The sequence below is a fragment of the Plectropomus leopardus genome, chromosome 7 (genome assembly GCF_026936395.1).
Source record: "Plectropomus leopardus strain MGB_pleo_1.0 chromosome 7, ASM2693639v1, whole genome shotgun sequence".
Lineage (NCBI taxonomy): Eukaryota > Metazoa > Chordata > Actinopteri > Perciformes > Serranidae > Plectropomus > Plectropomus leopardus.
In genome coordinates, this window is record NC_142182.1 from 15051940 (window position 1) to 15068631 (window position 16692).

At 38.6% G+C, this 16692-nt stretch overlaps 1 protein-coding gene and 1 long non-coding RNA gene across 3 annotated transcripts in view; one reads left to right on the forward strand and one right to left on the reverse strand.

Moving 5' to 3' along the window:
* LOC148189162 (uncharacterized) overlaps positions 1-16692 on the forward strand; it is a 120564-nt gene that overhangs the window by 95257 nt on the left and 8615 nt on the right. The gene's annotated exons all lie outside the window — the stretch shown is intronic.
* Positions 1233-9625, reverse strand: th (tyrosine hydroxylase). 2 transcript variants are annotated; one of them, XM_088080004.1, is made up of 14 exons: positions 9434-9625; positions 9116-9199; positions 8800-9003; positions 7553-7727; positions 7354-7442; positions 7164-7231; positions 6995-7045; positions 5847-5992; positions 5517-5652; positions 4690-4759; positions 4551-4607; positions 2967-3062; positions 2704-2837; positions 1233-2058 (listed from the first exon to the last, which is right to left on the reverse strand). In XM_088080004.1, exons 1-14 carry the CDS (start codon positions 9515-9517, stop codon positions 1899-1901), a joined length of 1554 nt encoding a protein of 517 aa, XP_087936130.1. In that variant the 5' UTR covers positions 9518-9625; the 3' UTR covers positions 1233-1898. The 2 variants fall into 2 exon arrangements, with proteins under 2 accessions (XP_087936130.1, XP_042351371.1); XM_042495437.2 differs by lacking the exon at positions 9116-9199.

The window sequence follows — 16692 nt, forward strand, 5'->3', positions numbered from 1 at the left end:
GTTAAAAGTGCACCATAAGAGAAAAAAAAATCATCTAGATTTTGCAAATGCAGCTTCCTTACGGACAAAAATGACTGCAGACATGAAGCTCCAAACTGATTTTACATTCAAGTAAGCTTTTTTCTTATCTTGATAAAACTGTATGAGGGATCCCTTATATAAGTGTGGCTCCTGCAGAAGGTAAGGATCCGGACATGTCTTCAGACTGACACCTAGTGGTCCGGATGGTGAACCTCTGTTTGTTTGTCTGGCAGCTTTTAGCAGGTTGGAGGGGCATCAACTGGACAGAGCTCTGTCTGGGCAAACTCCCCAAGCTTTGTCTTTTCAAAATCAATCATTATCTCAGCATTAATCACAGACAATACTTGTCTTTATTGTCCCAAATAACATATATGAAATGGACCCATTTGGTGAAGTTGTATCATTATCAGTAGTGTCTGTACTTTTAACTTAGGTGTTGGCCATGCAACAGATTTTAATTGCTATAAATAGGCTGCCTCATTGGATCTAAACATCTGTATTTCTAGTTGGTTTTTTTATTTGCATATACTTCTCCACCAGTTGTTGCTTTTCAATGTTTATTTGGTTGTTTTTAACATGATAATAATGTTGCAAAATAGCCTATTATGGTTTGCGGCTAGAGGAGAGCATAGTGAAGATTTATCCCTGCAGTGGGCTCAGTAAGAATTTAGTGTGATTTTGAAATCAGGCAGGTATGCTCTGCAGGACTGCCCCCTCTTGTGGCGGACACATGTAAACAATTATGCAGCTAAGCATCATTTAATGTTGGGCTGTGATTTGTTTGTCTCGTCAGACATGAGCTCGAAGCACTCCCTTCCTTGTACATTTTTAAAGGTCTTTTAAAAAGTGCCTTGAACGAAACATGTTGCTGCCTTATGTAGTCCTTGACCTAGGTGGAATGTGTATGGAAGGCACTAGGGTGGCCTGTATACCTCTTTTCTCTCTCTATTTCCCCTTTTGTGGCTTTAATCTATTGTATACGTGTCAATGTGTGACAGTTTACTTTTTACTGTTGCGTCTGCTGTGCCACCGACTTGAACAGGACTCCCAGGAAAATGAGATCTTGTTATCTCAGTGGGACCTTCACAGCTAAATAAAGGATAAATGAAATTAACAGATTATCATGAATAGATGTATATAAGATATATCTCTCAAGAGGAAGACTAAAACCTTTATGAAATGTGTCAACATGACAGAAAACAATATTAATTTGCAGTTCTTTATTATTTGATAGATTCTTTTTTACTCAGCATTAATCAACAGTACATCACATGGAAAGTGTGTTTTAATATTTCTTTCATTATGCTTATACACAGCAAGACAAAAACAGCATAAAACCAGATAAACCAGGAGCTGTTATACTCAATTACTGAATTCACATATCAGGAAAATAAAGCTTTAACACGGTAGATATATTTCTTTTATCTAAATAAAATAAATATGATTTAAATATACACTTAAATCTTTTTTTAAAATTTGATTTTAAAATAATTACACCACACTCATATAGTTTCCTTTTATACATTCAGCATCACAGTTCCCTTTTGATTTTGGTTCAGAATTTGACTTATTTTCTCAAACAATGCACTTGCTTTAGAAGCATATATGGTAAAAACCCTTTCATTTCACAAATGGATCCATACCCAACAAGGCGCTGAAACATCTTTGGAAACTTTGCCTGCTCTGTGTACTGAGGTTTTAATGGTTGCAACCTCGTAGGCCAACCAGCCAGCAAAAGCAAGCGACAACTCATCATGAAACGGCATCATACAGGAGGTACAGCACAGAAACATGAACACATTAGTCTTGGATCACGCGTTGGGACGTCTCAGAGCGCAGCGGAGAAGAAGCAGACAACAGTGGGGCGGTTACAGACATCATGACAAAACACTTAGAGCATCTGTCAGCATCTTGAGCTCGTCCTTCACGCCCTCCAGGCCTCCTTGAATCTTCAGCGGGTTGTCCAGCACCTCGATGCTGCTGGTGAACGGATCGAACCGCACCGAGAAAGGACGCTTGATACCAGCCATGTACCCCCTTGTCAAAAGTGTAAACAAAAAAAAAAAAATTGGACCCAAAAAAGTTAAAGGTGAAGTCGTCTTTGAGCTCAGCTGCTCTGTTTGACATTTGACACCCAAATATTTCTCTTTGCCAGTGGAAACTTCCCTTTAATTGACTAGAAAAAGTCCCCCAGTTGTAGTTCGTCCTGTTCTGTATGCATTTATACACTTAATAGAGTCTGGAATATTCTGTTTGTATCAGCACCACATAAGAAACACTATAAATATTTTCATAATGTACTCTGTTTCATATTTACTATGCTTTTACAAACATTCCCGTGCTGATATTTTCTCATTCATTGTGGCAAAGATGTCATGAGCTGTATTCTACCAGAGACCAAATGCTGTCAAAACACCCACTAAAGCTACTTGTTTTGCAGGGCAACATTTGATCTGTTTGCCAAATAAAACTCCAGCGTTTTGCCTTGGTAAGAAAGAATACATTAGTAACAGCTGTCTTCTGGCTGCTATGGCTGACCTACAAAAGTTTGTGGCCTCAGGGGTTGGCTGGCTGTTCTCTGACCTTGTCCTTACGTAACCCCCCTCTCCCTTTCTGTTTTTCTTCTCCTCTCTGTCCCTGTATGTTCTTGTGTATTTACATGTGGATCCAAACAAAAATTACCTGAATTTCTCCTTGGCATCTGAAAAACTCTCTGAAACAAAGTAGACCGGCTGGTACGTCTGGTCTTGATAGGGCTGCATTGCTGCGGCCTCTGGTTCAAACTCCCTGGTCTCTGGTTCATCAGACAGCGAGTGCTGGATTAAAATTAAAAGGAAAAAGATGGAGAATTATCGGACAGCTCAGCTGGCTGTGATTGCTTTTTTTGTAATTCAGGGAAACATTCAAACTTCAAGCAGAGAGCAGAGAGAACTGCTGGAACGCACCACCAGCTCTCCGTAAGAGGAGAGTAGTCCAGCACCATAAGCCTTCACTTCACCGTTCTGTTTACATAAACCATACTCCACAGTGAACCAGTACAGCTGATGGGAAAACATAAAGAGAGTTAATGAGAGAAATAACAATACTGGGATGGACAATCAATTCGTTATTTACATGAGGGGAGCAAGAACCAGAGGGGGGTAAGTGAAATCTGGCCAACATTACAGGACAACCAAAATACAAAAAAGACTTTGCCCTGACTGTTTATTGAATTTATTAATATTAAAACATCCTAAATACGTGGATGTGAATATATTTAATGAATAATATATTGGCATTTACTAAAACAAATTATTTTAAGTGAGTGAGTGCCCTTATGCCCTTTTTAGCTCCAAATAGTTCAGTTTTTTTGAAGAGGACATTTGCTCACTGTCTCATCATCCAGCCTGGCAGCAGCAGTGTGGTGACAATTATGATTTAGAGTTTAGCCTTTGTTTTATTTCTGTTTTTTGGTGGGACCGGTGGTCCTGTTTTCGTGACTTTGTTTCTGTTAGGTTTGGTTGTTTTGGAGTTGTAGGTTAGAGGGAGGAGCCCAGATCCTACGACCCTTTTGTGGGTTTGTCTTCCCCTCTTTTTGGCCTGCCCACTAGTTTTTAGTTAGATTTTGGTTGGTGTAGTTTGGTTTGTTTGATGGTTTCCCTCCCTTTTGTAAATTGATTGAATGTTAATTTCTGCTCCTCCTGACTCTTTTTGTTATGTTAAACCTCTTATCATGAGCCTTTCTGAGGGCTGTAGCAGTGTTTAATTGAAAACTTTGGATTGGTTATTAACTTACAAGAACCCTTTTGGCAGTGGAGAAAGCGCTTCAAGAGCTTTCATCAGTTATATCTAGCTAATTTTTGCCCAAAATGTCAGTTAAGTCTGTCTGGTTCTCGCCCCTTGAGGTCACATCATAGATGAGGGACTGTACAAAAATAATCAGGGAGGGAGGGGGTCAGAAAAGGGGGAGTAATTGTTTTTGGAGAGTATAGAGAAAGGATCTTTTGTTGGTTGTTTTTTTTTTTTGGCTCAAACAATGATTTCTAATGATCTAACGATTTCTCATTAGATTTCTTGGGAGATTTACAAAAAAAACTAAAGACTGAAAGCTCCAGTTAAAATATTGCATCCAGAAAACGCCTTTTGGGTGTGCCATGGACATTATAAGAGTGTCTTGCAGTATGGAGAGGACAATCATGTCTCTGTATCAGGGATTTATTTTACACTAAATTTAACTATTTAGTAGTTGTAGGAAGCAGCAGGAACCTTTGGAAAACAGAATGCACCACTTGTTATGTTTTTCATGATTTTAACTATTTCCATTTCCACTTCCATATTTATATTACACTTGAAATCCGGGCAGAGTTGAAATCTTAGTTTTATATTGTTCTGATTTTTATCTTTGTCAAGGGAAGGGTTTGTAGAAAATGTGAGTCACTGGGAGGGTCTTGCTTTTTAAAAAGCCAAGCATAAGGTTCAGTCCCTCTCTCCAGCTCAGTCACTTTAGTACAGTCTCAATGGCAGCTGGTGTTAGAAAACTAGAGTCTTACTGTGGACAGTTTCTCAATATCTTCCTCTGAAGCCCCAAGTGATGCCAGACCAAGGTTCTGCAGCAAATAATCAATAATTACCATGACATAATAATGCAGCATTTGGAAAATAAGTCTGCCTGGCCCTCCTCCCACTCACCTGTGAAAACTGAGCAAAAGTGCGGTCGGCCAGCATGGGGACGTGGCCCAGCAGCTCATGGACACAGTCACTGAAGAGAGAGAGAATGAGACAGATTAAACTGGGACCATGTTTGATCCAAAAGTGAAAAACCCTACACAAATAAATGTAACTAAATACAGACTTCGCGATCCCAAACTGGTAATTCAGTCTGGCCGCATTACAAAACAATGTTTACAGAGTGAAAAACAATTTTGTGCCCAGTGTAAAACAAGAGAAGTGAAGACAGAAGTTTGTTACAGACTGAACAGAAACTGAAAAACAAATAAGTTTGTCCCATACATCCAGACTTTCCTTTTATCTCTCAAGAAGCGGCCTTATATAAACTAAAAATCTGGGAAAAAAGCACCACTTTTATATAGAAAAGCTTTTTCAATTTAATTTTTTTTTTTTTTTGCTAAGTTTAAAATTTTTTCGTTCTTTCGTTCTTTTTCTAAATCAAGGATAAGTGTTAACTTCATCCGCGTAGCTGATCACTAACTCGTTTCATTCGGTGCACTTTGTATTTTTGCTGTTTTTCATAAATGAATTTGTTTGCTTTGTGCTGTCACTTTGTGCATGCTTTGGCAAAATGCTTTTGATCAAAATGACACTTCAGTATAAGTTGAATTAAAAGACAGAGTGAGAAAAAAATCCAAAGAATAACACCAGAGATTAAAGGACGGGAGGCTTACTGACTCAACATTATTGCTGAAACATTGATAGCACAAAGATTTTGATGGCAATGGACCAAAATGTGTGACGGGATTCGATACAATGAGCAAGGGCTGAGTCACGGTCGTACTCACGGCTCCGGGGAGTGCATGGGGGAGGAGGCATGTCGGATGTACTGGGTGCATTGGAACACCCGGAACGCCAAACTGGCCAAGAAATCTCTGGCTGAGAGCAGACCTGCCACTGGACGCAGCAGGAACCCTGTACGCTCTGTGTGCGTGCGTGCGTGCGTGCGTGCGTGCGTGCGTGCGTGCGTGTGTGTGTGTGTGTGTGTGTGTGTGTGTGTGTGTGTGTGTGTGTGTTGTTTTCAAGAGGTGACAAAATAGAGACAGAGGGGGATAATTAAACTCCAGGTTTGATGGACAGTGTAAACTTTTGTTCTTCATTTCTTATCCCATTTTTACCTTTGAGGAAGCGTGACACGTCCTCCAGCTGGGGAATGTTGTCTGGGCTGTACCCACAATGCCTTTCCAGCAGATGAAAGGCCTCGAGGTATTCACTGCAGGCATGCGTGGAGTACAAGTCCCTCAGAGTTGAGTAGACTTCCCTCCTAATTAGGGAAATAATTACATTATAGTTTAGATTTTCAAACAAAAAGCAGAAAAGAATATAGAGAACCCCATTTAACATACTGCAACAATGAATCAGTATAGAATAAAAATATATTGAAATTAAATTTGATTTGCAGACCCTGCCAAACTAAGGGCTGATTTTGCCATGTTTTGTTATGTGTACGTGTACTTTTCACTCTGAATGAGATCAGAGTTGGGTGTGTGGATGTCGGTGTGTTGGGAGTCTTGTTTTTTTCTTTCTTTCGTTTGTTTGTTTATTTCTTTTTCCTCTTTTTTCACTTTTTTCGAATTTCCTTTATATTTATATCTTAAATATTTTCTCAGGAACGTTTCTCTTTTTTGTATAAAAAAACTTAAAATGTACATCTTTACATTTATTGTTATGTTACCTTATATTATTTTTTAAAAAAATAGAAATGAATGAATTAATTGGGGACTTTTCATGTATGCTCTTGTCTGTGCTGTGATTTTTACTTTTTAATGTAAAAAGTTGGGGGCTTTTTTCAATCTTTTAATTTTATTGTTTTTAATCAAATACCTGTCAGTGCCTTTTTAAGTCTTATGTACAGCACTTCAGTTGTTGAGAATTGCTTTCCAAATTCTTTATCTTTAGAGATTCCTTCCTTTTGTTTCAAACAGTCCAACCAAAAATAATGACACCAGTGAACATCCACTGACTTGTAAACTATTTCTGTCAAATCTCAGACAAGCTCACATTGACACATCTAGACTGCTTTGATAGCGCCCTCCATCTGTAACTAATTCACACAAAATACCCATCAAAGACAAATTATATCCAACGAGATGAAGCTGACTGAGTGGGTCGTGATTGGACACACAATGACGTGTTGATATTGAAACGGCAGGAAGGTCAAAGTGCTTGTTTGAAAAACAAGCTTCAATTTATTTTTCAGTGTAAATTTTGATTTCATGCTTGCTGGTTTTCATATTAAGGGCATTTTAAATGAGCATGTCCTTACCATGTGCTTATCTCCTCCTCTGTGTATTCCACTCTGGGAATCGACTGTCCACTGAACAAAAAAACACATGCATCAGGAACAATCAAGTACTAGTTTGTGTGTGTGCGTGTGTATTTTTTTTCTTCTAATGGATGTCTGCGCAGCATTTATGCAAACTTGTATATCTCACTGTCTGTATCTGAAGGCAATGTCTCCGATCATTTTCCTCCTCTGCCGATAAACAGGGTCTGTGTAGCCCTGTTCAAATCAAATATATCAACCACTGATCACATTTTCTGTGTCATGACATATTGGTTCAAACAACATAACCAGCCTAATAATGACAATTCTCATAATTCTGGAAAAAAATCATTACTTACGGGATGGTCTTGATCCAAGTCTGGATCAAATTTTGTGACCAGATGATGACATTTGTCCAAGTCTGCTATTTTCTTTGGGAACCAATGAACTAGCAGAGAAAGAAAACAGTGGCCAATTAATTTGAGCTGCGTGTTTTTTTTTTGTTTTTTTTTTTACCTCTGCAAAATTACATTATAAAGGCAGCAACAGAAGTGTTACATTTGACTTCTTTGGTGGTTTTAACATCTTCTGCGTTCCTTTTGATGGAGCTGATGAGAGTACTGACATCTGAGAGGTGCACCTCACAGCGAACAAAGTACTCCAGGCCCTCCAGGCTGTCCTTGAGCTTCCGGCACGGTCGTGTCTCCAAATGATGAATCTTTGCTTCAAATGTCTGCAAAACAGTCAACACACTGTAATGTAACTCTTGCAGCGGTACTGGATTCCATTCAAAGTATGACAAAAGTGGAATGCAGTTATTTTAGACCAGCACACCCATAACAATATGGAACAGTCTCATTGCATCTAAAATAAAATGTGCATGCCTCTAACATTGTTTTTAGCTGAATGACAGGGGGAAAATATGCACACTTTTGTTATAATAGCATGCTAATCATCAATTATAAATTTGGCTTTGCTTTCTAATTTAGCCACTGCCCCTTAAAGAGGTTTTCTGTCTAAAAAGACTGTTTTGCCTTTCACGCTATATCTGATAGCATGTGAGATCATTATCTGATGATCAGGATTTCACTGTCCAGTAACTGACATGCACTTGCTTGCATTATATCTGCTTGTAAATTAAACAGCTTATAAAAAAGCTGACAAAAAAACCCCGCTGACTGCTTTTCTCATGGAAAAGGTTTCAGACAATTTGGACCAAAATCTACTTAATTAATCAACATTTATAACTACATGCTGAATGGCATATCAAATAGTGGAATAACTTTGATTAGGGACTCCATTCATTTATATTATATTTAACTAGAGATTGTGCCCACTCTCTGTATTGTTTGATAGTTGGACTTGTCTGTCTATATATTGTGGTAACCTTGTTTTAAGCTGCCCGCTTGGCCAGGACACTCTTGGAAATAGATAATAGATTTTAAATCTCAATGGATCTTCTTTTACCTGGTTAAATAAGGGATATATATATATATATATATATATATATATATATATATATATATATATATATATTCTTTCAATGTGGACAAAAATAACACCAAGTGTTGGATTTTTCTCAACACAACAACCAAAAAAAAGGTTGTCTCCTGAATTATCCCATTCTTTACAATGTATCTATAAAGCATTAGTAAAATATTTAAGCACTGACAAAGTCATGAGTTACAACTTATAAACTCTTTATGAAGCGTGACGTATTAGAAAGCATCTTTCACGTCCGTTTATTTCCTTAATATTGCTATCAAATTCACAATATCTTAAAGTAACAAGTACTTATGCCATACCTCGAAAACTTTGAGTGTCCGCGACAGTGCAGGCGTCTTGGAGTTTCTTAAAGTGAAGAAGAGGTTGAGCAGCGCTTTTCCATTGTCCTCCTCAAACACTATCTGCTCACTGGCCTCTGCAGCCTCTGCCGCTGCAGCTGCGGCTTCCCGCTCCTTACGCGCGTCCTCGATCAAGCTTTGCCGTCTACCGAGGAATCTTGGAGACTGTGACAAAAAAGAAAACACTTTTTTTTTTGCGTACTGCAGATTTATTTATTTATTTTAACTTTCTCAGCACAGATACATATCATTGGAGCGGGGAACTGGGGTTACTTACCTTTTGGATATCTCTTTGGATAATTGATGGGAACGCCTTACATCTCCAAATGCGCATTAGAACAGCAAAGCAGTCAAGGTAAACCTATGACACAGCTAAGACTTAGCTGCCACATTACACATTCAGCTGTCGTTAGCTTTTAATTGCTACATGTCTTTTTCTCTCCATGTCGTGCGCAGCACGCACAGCCGCTGCGTAATGGTCACCTCCCTTTGCGCTCTGCGCGTAATACAACAGTTTTGGACACATTGCTGTTCACACAATTACAGATTGTTGATTTTAACGAAATCAAAGAACTGATTTTTCTTTTTTTCTTACCGTTATGGAGTCGGACCTTTCCAGCTCGGATGCTGCTCTGCGGATGCTCTTTGTGGAGGACGTGGAGCTGCTTGAAAGGGGCATCTTCGGGCGCAGAAGTCTTGAGTGTTGTCTTTGATTGCGTGTCGAAGTGTGACAGTAGTGACAGTGTGGTTGTGGCGCTCTCTAGACCTCCCAGGCTGTGCTGTGTACCCAGAGCTTTTCCTTTTTTTCTCACCAGACAGGTTCCCTCTTTTTATGGGGTAATTTGTTTGCAGTTTCTGACGTCAAACACGCTAATCCCGCTGTAATCAATCTACGGGAAGAAGACACATCCCAACTTTGAGCCTATATACATTAAATACGACCTTTATTGAAGCCTATACCTACACACGCGCACAAGCGGAGAATTTAAGTTGAAACTGAAAATACACAACACAAGCACATTTTCAGTAGTCTTAAAATATGCAGTGAGTTTTGAATTTACAACATTTGTAATTAAACATTTTAATTTGTTATTTCTGATTTATATTCTTAAACCATTTTTGTAAGAATAAGCAAACCAGCACAAGTTCATGATACTGTTTAGTATATGTCTAAAACAATGTATATAAATAATCTTTTTCATTTTTTTTTCTTAATTCATGTTTATTTGATGAACAAGTACACTAATAAGATGCAGTTTTGCGGTTACAAGAAACAGCTGGGTACACTAGTCATCTTTAAACAATAATCAAGCTTTGACCTCAGGGGTTTTACATAAAGGTTAGACCAGAGAAAAGTCAACTGTGGAAAATTAAGTCACTTTATCAGCTCAATCCAATCTCCACAGCTCCCACAAATTAGATTTGATTGTGGGAACACACACACACATGAAAGAACAACACGTTGTTTTCCTGTTAGGGCCGCTCTGTCTGTTTTTTTACCTCAGCAACAACCACATCAAGTAAATTTGTGGCGCTCTTGGCTGAGGACTTTGGTGGTTAACATGATTGTGAAGTGATGTACGGTGCCCACAGGCAAGCAGAGGTAAAAGGATTATCTGTGGATCTCTGGCCACATGCTGCCACAGCAGCAACCTTGCATGGGTGCAGAGAAGGCAAATGGGCCCCAGTCTGACTCTTCCCCCAACCTGAACACCAGGCTGAAAATGCTAAAGAGCACTTTTGTAGCCCCGGGCACAGACAACGGCAATTCTGTCCTTTATTGGGGGCCGACAGAGTAAGTATGACAAGCGGAAGATAAAGCAAACAGACAATGAGATAGAAACCACCTTTCCACCTTGTTTAAGCCAGTTTTCTGCATGGAAACAGAGTAAATTGGTATATCTTTAGAAATGAAGCATTGTTGTGTGTTTTTCTCTTTATCTTGACCTTTTATGAAAGTGGCATGACATAAAAGACCGAGCGACAGGCAGAAGCTTGACATTTATTCAGAGACAGGAACAATTATCAGTTTTGTAGTTTCTTCCATCCATGTCTTTTGAGCAGTTTGTTATTTTAATGCAATCAGAAATCATTTCTCTGGTTGATGTGAATGATAAGAAAATTTAGATACTTCCACAATAATTCACAATTTATTGAGATGTAAAACAGCCAGAAACATTAGCCATTTAAAAATACATCTGTTACTAAAAAATAACATGAGCTTGTTTCAAATTTGAGTATCTCTAGGGGAAAAAGAAATAAGACATAAAAAAATAATTGTATTCCAAACCACAAGAGACTAAATGATGGTACAGCAGCACAGGTTTATTCAGCTTCAACCAGATTTAGTGTGTCTGAGGAAGGACAGCTACAGGCTGAATCAAGACCAACTGATATCACTCCTCCTCCTCCTCACTCCAAATGTCTGCTTTCCTGTGTCAGCCCAGTTTTTTAAAACCATAGCCTTTTACTGGTTAGTGGAAATCACTCAGAGAGAAAACTTTTATGATCTTCCCTTTACTTTTTTGCTATCTGAAAGCCTGGCTCAGGCATACAGTATGTATTAATTTCAAGCTTTTAATGATAAAGAGCAGAGGTGTAATCTGGTGCTGTGCAAATGTCAGTGTCATCAGAATCAGAATCAGAATCAGAAAAGATTTATTGCCAGGTATAGTTAACACAATACAAGGAATTTGTTCTGGTGGTTTGGTGCAACATAAATATAGGGAAAAAAAAGAAAACAGATAAAATAGAAGATACAAATATAAAATATAAAATATAACAATATAAAAGGTACAAGTCTAGTATTGATATTTACATTGAAATTCACATTTATATAGAGGTTTGAGTGCAACTTTATGGTGTGGATGTGCCGCATGACGAGCAGCAGTGCCGGGGATGTGCATTAATGAACACGGTAATGTAACGTACAGTCTATGAGGAGAGTGCGTCAGTGGGGGACCTGGGCCTTGTTTATGAGGCCTGTGGCAGACGGGAAGAAACTGTTCTTGTGGCGTGAGGTTCTGGTCTTGGTTCTGGTCATTCATATCATGTCATCGTGTCTAAACTGACATAATGTATAAGCTCATTTTGTCATCAGTGTGTGGAAGACAGATGACATGTCAGGTGAGACACATGCCAAGCTGCATATTGATAGATATATTGAGTTTCAAAGTTTTGCATTCCAAATAGCAAAAATGATATGAACCTTTTTGTTTTCTAAATGAAAAGTTAAAAAATGCATGCAACTTAATGAATAAATCTCACATAATGTTAATACGTTGTCACAGAATAAAAAAAAAGTCCTCACTAAGAAAAAAAACAATGAAAAAATTCTTTGTATTTTTTATGTCCTCTGGGCTATAATTACAAACAACAATATTTAGTTTATCAACACCCCCCTCCTTTTTTTCTTTTGTTTTTAATATAGGCCACTACCAAATGGTTGAGATGGTCAATATAATATGGTAATAGTGAAACAGAGAGGAACAAATAGAACATTTGAAATAATTTACTGTTATAATGCTAAGTATGTTGGTATACCATCTATCAGTTTGTGACCATGGAATTAGCAGTTTTACTAGCGCTAAAATTAATTCTATACCTATTTACCAATACAGTACTTCACAAACATTTCAGAAATGGTGAATAAATCACTCTGATATAAGTTCTTTCACAAAATATATAATGGAATAACAACAAATATATGATACGATATATATACTATATATACACAACAGTGAATATTCATCCTTTTTTATTTATTGAAAAATTTAAAAGAAATTATCTTAGCATCACTACTTTATCCATAAAAGGCCAGCTCAACTGTAAAACATGTTTTTATACAGTAAATTAAACTTCCAAAATGTGTTCATCATATATATGCTAGATAACACTAAATAGATTATTTAATAACAATGAATGTTAGAAGATTTTTTACCTCTTAGGAAATAGTCAGTAGTTTCATTATCTTCGCTTCACTACCTTTACTATGAAAGGCCAAATCAACTGTTTGGAAGAACATGTATTTAAAATATTATTTGACCCGTATTAGACATTTATTTTTTGTATAAAGCTACATGAATGTTTCCATTAAGACCTCTGAAACTACAACTCCTTGAAAAGATCTGCCTACCTATGAAAATCCCACCCCACCACACAGAGCCCTCATGTCTGGTGTGATTTGTCTTGTTACTAACTTTGTCTTGTTTTGTACTTACTGGATTTTTTTTAGCATAACAAACCTAAACTTGTCACAGTCTGCTCTGCGTCTTGCATGCTGCTGTGAGATTTTTTACACTTACTCAACCTCCACCTCTCTCCACCTGGCCACTCCCCTTCATCTGCCTCATCACCTCCACCTGGTGCTCCCAGCGGCTCCTTATCTCCAATCAAGCCAGTATTTGAGCATCCTCACTCCACTCACTCTTTGCCAGATTGTCTTCGCTTCCATGCCTGACGGTCCAGCACTCACGCTCACCGTTTTCCTGGTTTCCACTCGGCTCACCTTTGACCACCTCTCCTCGTCTCTTCCCCGGTAAACCTACACATTGGTTCCTGACCAATCATAGCTTCTTTCACGACCATTGTTATGTAATTGGGAAGAGGATTCCAGGGACAGACTTCCGGGAGCTAGAAAGTTCGATACCGGCTGTCTTGAGTTTGGAAAAGGCTAAAAAGAGAAAGAAAATGCCTGATCTTTCTTCTGTTTCACAGTTCCCCTTAGCAGCACCAACAATGTAATTCCTCTTTCACTTGTCGCCATGTTTGCATTCCTCTCTCTCTGCTCCTATTGGTCAACATCAAAAATTTGGCATGCTGAATACTAGATGAAATTTGTCCTATTTTCCATTCAAGTTTAATTATATTGAAAATGATGAAAACCTGCAGGTATGTCTAAGAAAGTTTTCTAAAATGTATTTCAGTTTTGACTAAACAACAGTGGAATATTTACAAGATGTGGCTCCTTCTCCAGCATTGAGTTAGCTCAGTTGGTGTGTCATTTTCTGAGTTTTTGAACTCTAAACAGAGGTTTATTAACTTTGTATTATTAAGTAAAAGATAAAGAAATTAATTTTGTAGGGGGCATACAGAAAATGTTTTCTAGATGTAAATGACCTTCATAAATGGTCTGATTTTAAGGTAGCTGATTGTGACATGCACCTTCTGCTACTAGACTCCTGGTGCGGTGTACAGTAGCTCGAATACAGAGGTTGCAAAGTCCGCCCTGGCCGTAGTCAGGCTGACTCATCATCACTACTAAATCAACCCCTGTCATTGCTTATTCAAGGTATCGAGGCCACCTTTTGTTAAAAATGTTGCACTTGAAGAGGCGATATCTCTGTGCCATTCATCCCTCTGTGTTTATCCAATTCCATCTTCTTTTCTGCAAGTGTTGGACGTGTCCACAAATGACACCAGGGTGATAATTATAACAATTATGTATTGATTCAGAGGCAGCATTGTGCCTCTGTGAGTGTCAGCTTTTCCCTGCATAATTGTGGGACTTCAGAAAGGCTAATTGCAGGCAACGCGACCAGCTGGGCTATTATTCATCATCCTCCACATTTCTTTCTCTCTCCCGCTGCTGAACAATGCTGGTCACCTTTGTAGGGGGTCAATAGACTCATCCAGTTGATGAAGAGAAGAGGAAACAGAATATAAATGTCTTATTAATCGCAATAATGTTGGATAAACAGCCTCAAAATGAGCATATCAGTTTTTAGTCTAGTAGACTTGTCTACTCTCATGAACTTGTGCGTGAGTGTGTTTGTTTCATATGCATGAATGAAATACGATAGAAAAAGAAACTTTAACCCATCCATATGATGTCTGATTAAGTGTGATTGATTGTTTCTTGTTATTAGAATCAAATTGAGCTGCGCTCTTAGATTTGTATCGCAGTTAGCAAACAAACATTTGCCCCCTTTTGAAAATATGTGTATCTACAGTTTGATTTAAGCTTACTCAGATTAAAACAAAAAAGAAACCAACACTTCATGTGTAACCTTGAGGCCTAACAAACATGTTCAGCTCATTTCCGTTCTCATAAAACATTGCAAAAACTGTTTTTAACATTAACATCTGTGTCATTTACATCTGCATGCGAGCAGTCTTCTCTCATGACACTTTGCTGTATTAATTAGTGCATTGCAGTCAGCTGATGTTCAGTGAAATAGTGTGACGCAATTGTATTGCATATCCCTCATGCACAAGGGTCTATAGGCACATAACAAACTGGGCAGAAATTGCTCCACAGCACTGCATGTGGTCAAACACCCCAAAAGGTACCCACTGATGTTTGTATAAGTGTAGTCTGCCGAAGACTTTCCTATCAGAATATGTGCCGAGCCTTCAGTGTTTAAGAGGAGCATTTTTTTTTTTTTGCGTGTGTGTGTTTTTTTTTATTTAATGCTTTGCAATGGGAACACCACGTATTTACACCGTGCTACAAATGCCAGCATCGTGACAAGGCGCTAGGCGTGGCTTTTTGCGGTTGGCCGTTTTTTCAGTTCAAGCTCAGTGGAGGAGGGACAAACAGCCTGAATAACAACAACAATGGAGAGGAAATATGGTAATATACTGTACTATATATAATGTTTCCTCTCATGAACCCACACAGACTGGCGGGTCCGTCCTCTCTGCTTTGCTTGCCTTCAGCCTTTCCCTCAGCCAGAGCAGGTGCTCTACCATTGTACCGTCATGTTTATTTCTGCGGATATTCCATATCATAGAAACGGACACAGCCAATGCGTCACAGATGAAAAACTGGGCGTTTCCTAAGGAGCACCAGGTAAAACATGTTGGTGGACATGGCCCCTAAGGAGTTACTGATCAGTAAGCCGTTCAGGATCAGTGTGACTAGGTTTATGTTATGTTGTGATAGGCCGTTGCTTCACCCTCACTTCATATGGGGTTCAGTAGACGGTGGAGTCTGTGTGAGATAGAAAAAAAGTTACGATATTTTAACCCTCTACCCAGGGTCACTGTCGCTCCTACGCCACTCGCTGGAGACGGTGTAGAACGTCTGATAGCGTAATATGCCTCCTTTATGCTGTGGACTCCACACATATTCAGATAGGATGGCCGTCTATGTTTATACAAATTTCAGTGGCCAAATACGTGCTTGTTATTGAAGGAGAGTAATACACATAGGTCAGATTGCACCAACAAGGATGAACCTTTAAATCTGATGAAATCATGATTTAATTTTAAACTCTGCTGCACCCATAGACTGTATATAAAGGTGGATAACATGACAGCTCCCCCAAAGTGCAACTTTTCAGTCTCGATCGTCGCCTGGTGTGTGACTGCAGTATAGGTCTTAAAGCTCGCCCCTCCATGTTAATGAATGAACATAGGCCAAACTAAAAACTCAAAGCACATGCCAAATACATTTTCCCCAAAGATAGTTTCTGTCACTGAAGGTAGTTCAGCACCCTGATGTTTGTTCAAGTGTTTGTTTTTGTGATAATTTCAGTTTTAATGAATCATTGAATTACACAAAAGGGGGCTTTTCTGCCTCGATTGACAGCTGTGACAGCCAATATATCAGCAATATTTAGCACTGAAAGAGCAAAATGTGATCAATAGTGACTCTAAAACCAAAGTCAGACCATTTTGTATGAGAAGACACCTGTATAATTACAAGAATAAAAAGTCCTAAAATTGTATTCAGTGAGAATTTGAATCTCAAAGTGCTCAGTATAACTTTATTGTTTTAAGTATTTTTATTCCATATACTCTCTCTCTCCTTTTGACAGAGCATCTGTGACTGACGATAACTGTGATTGTTTTTGCAAGTGTCAAAATACAGCTGCCGAGCGGAATGACTAATCATGCAGAGTGCACCTC

What these genes read in the sequence shown, in the direction of transcription:
- th (XM_088080004.1), bottom strand. Translation starts at nt 9,517, where the DNA reads ATGCCCCTTTCAAGCAGCTCCACGTCCTCCACAAAGAGCATCCGCAGA. An exon ending in ATTGCCTTCAGATACAGACA is followed by an intron (nt 7,046 to 7,163) that starts GTGAGATATACA and finishes TTTTTTGTTCAG; the next exon opens with TGGACAGTCGATTCCCAGAG. An exon ending in CTTTTGCTCAGTTTTCACAG is followed by an intron (nt 4,608 to 4,689) that starts GTGAGTGGGAGG and finishes TATTTGCTGCAG; the next exon opens with AACCTTGGTCTGGCATCACT.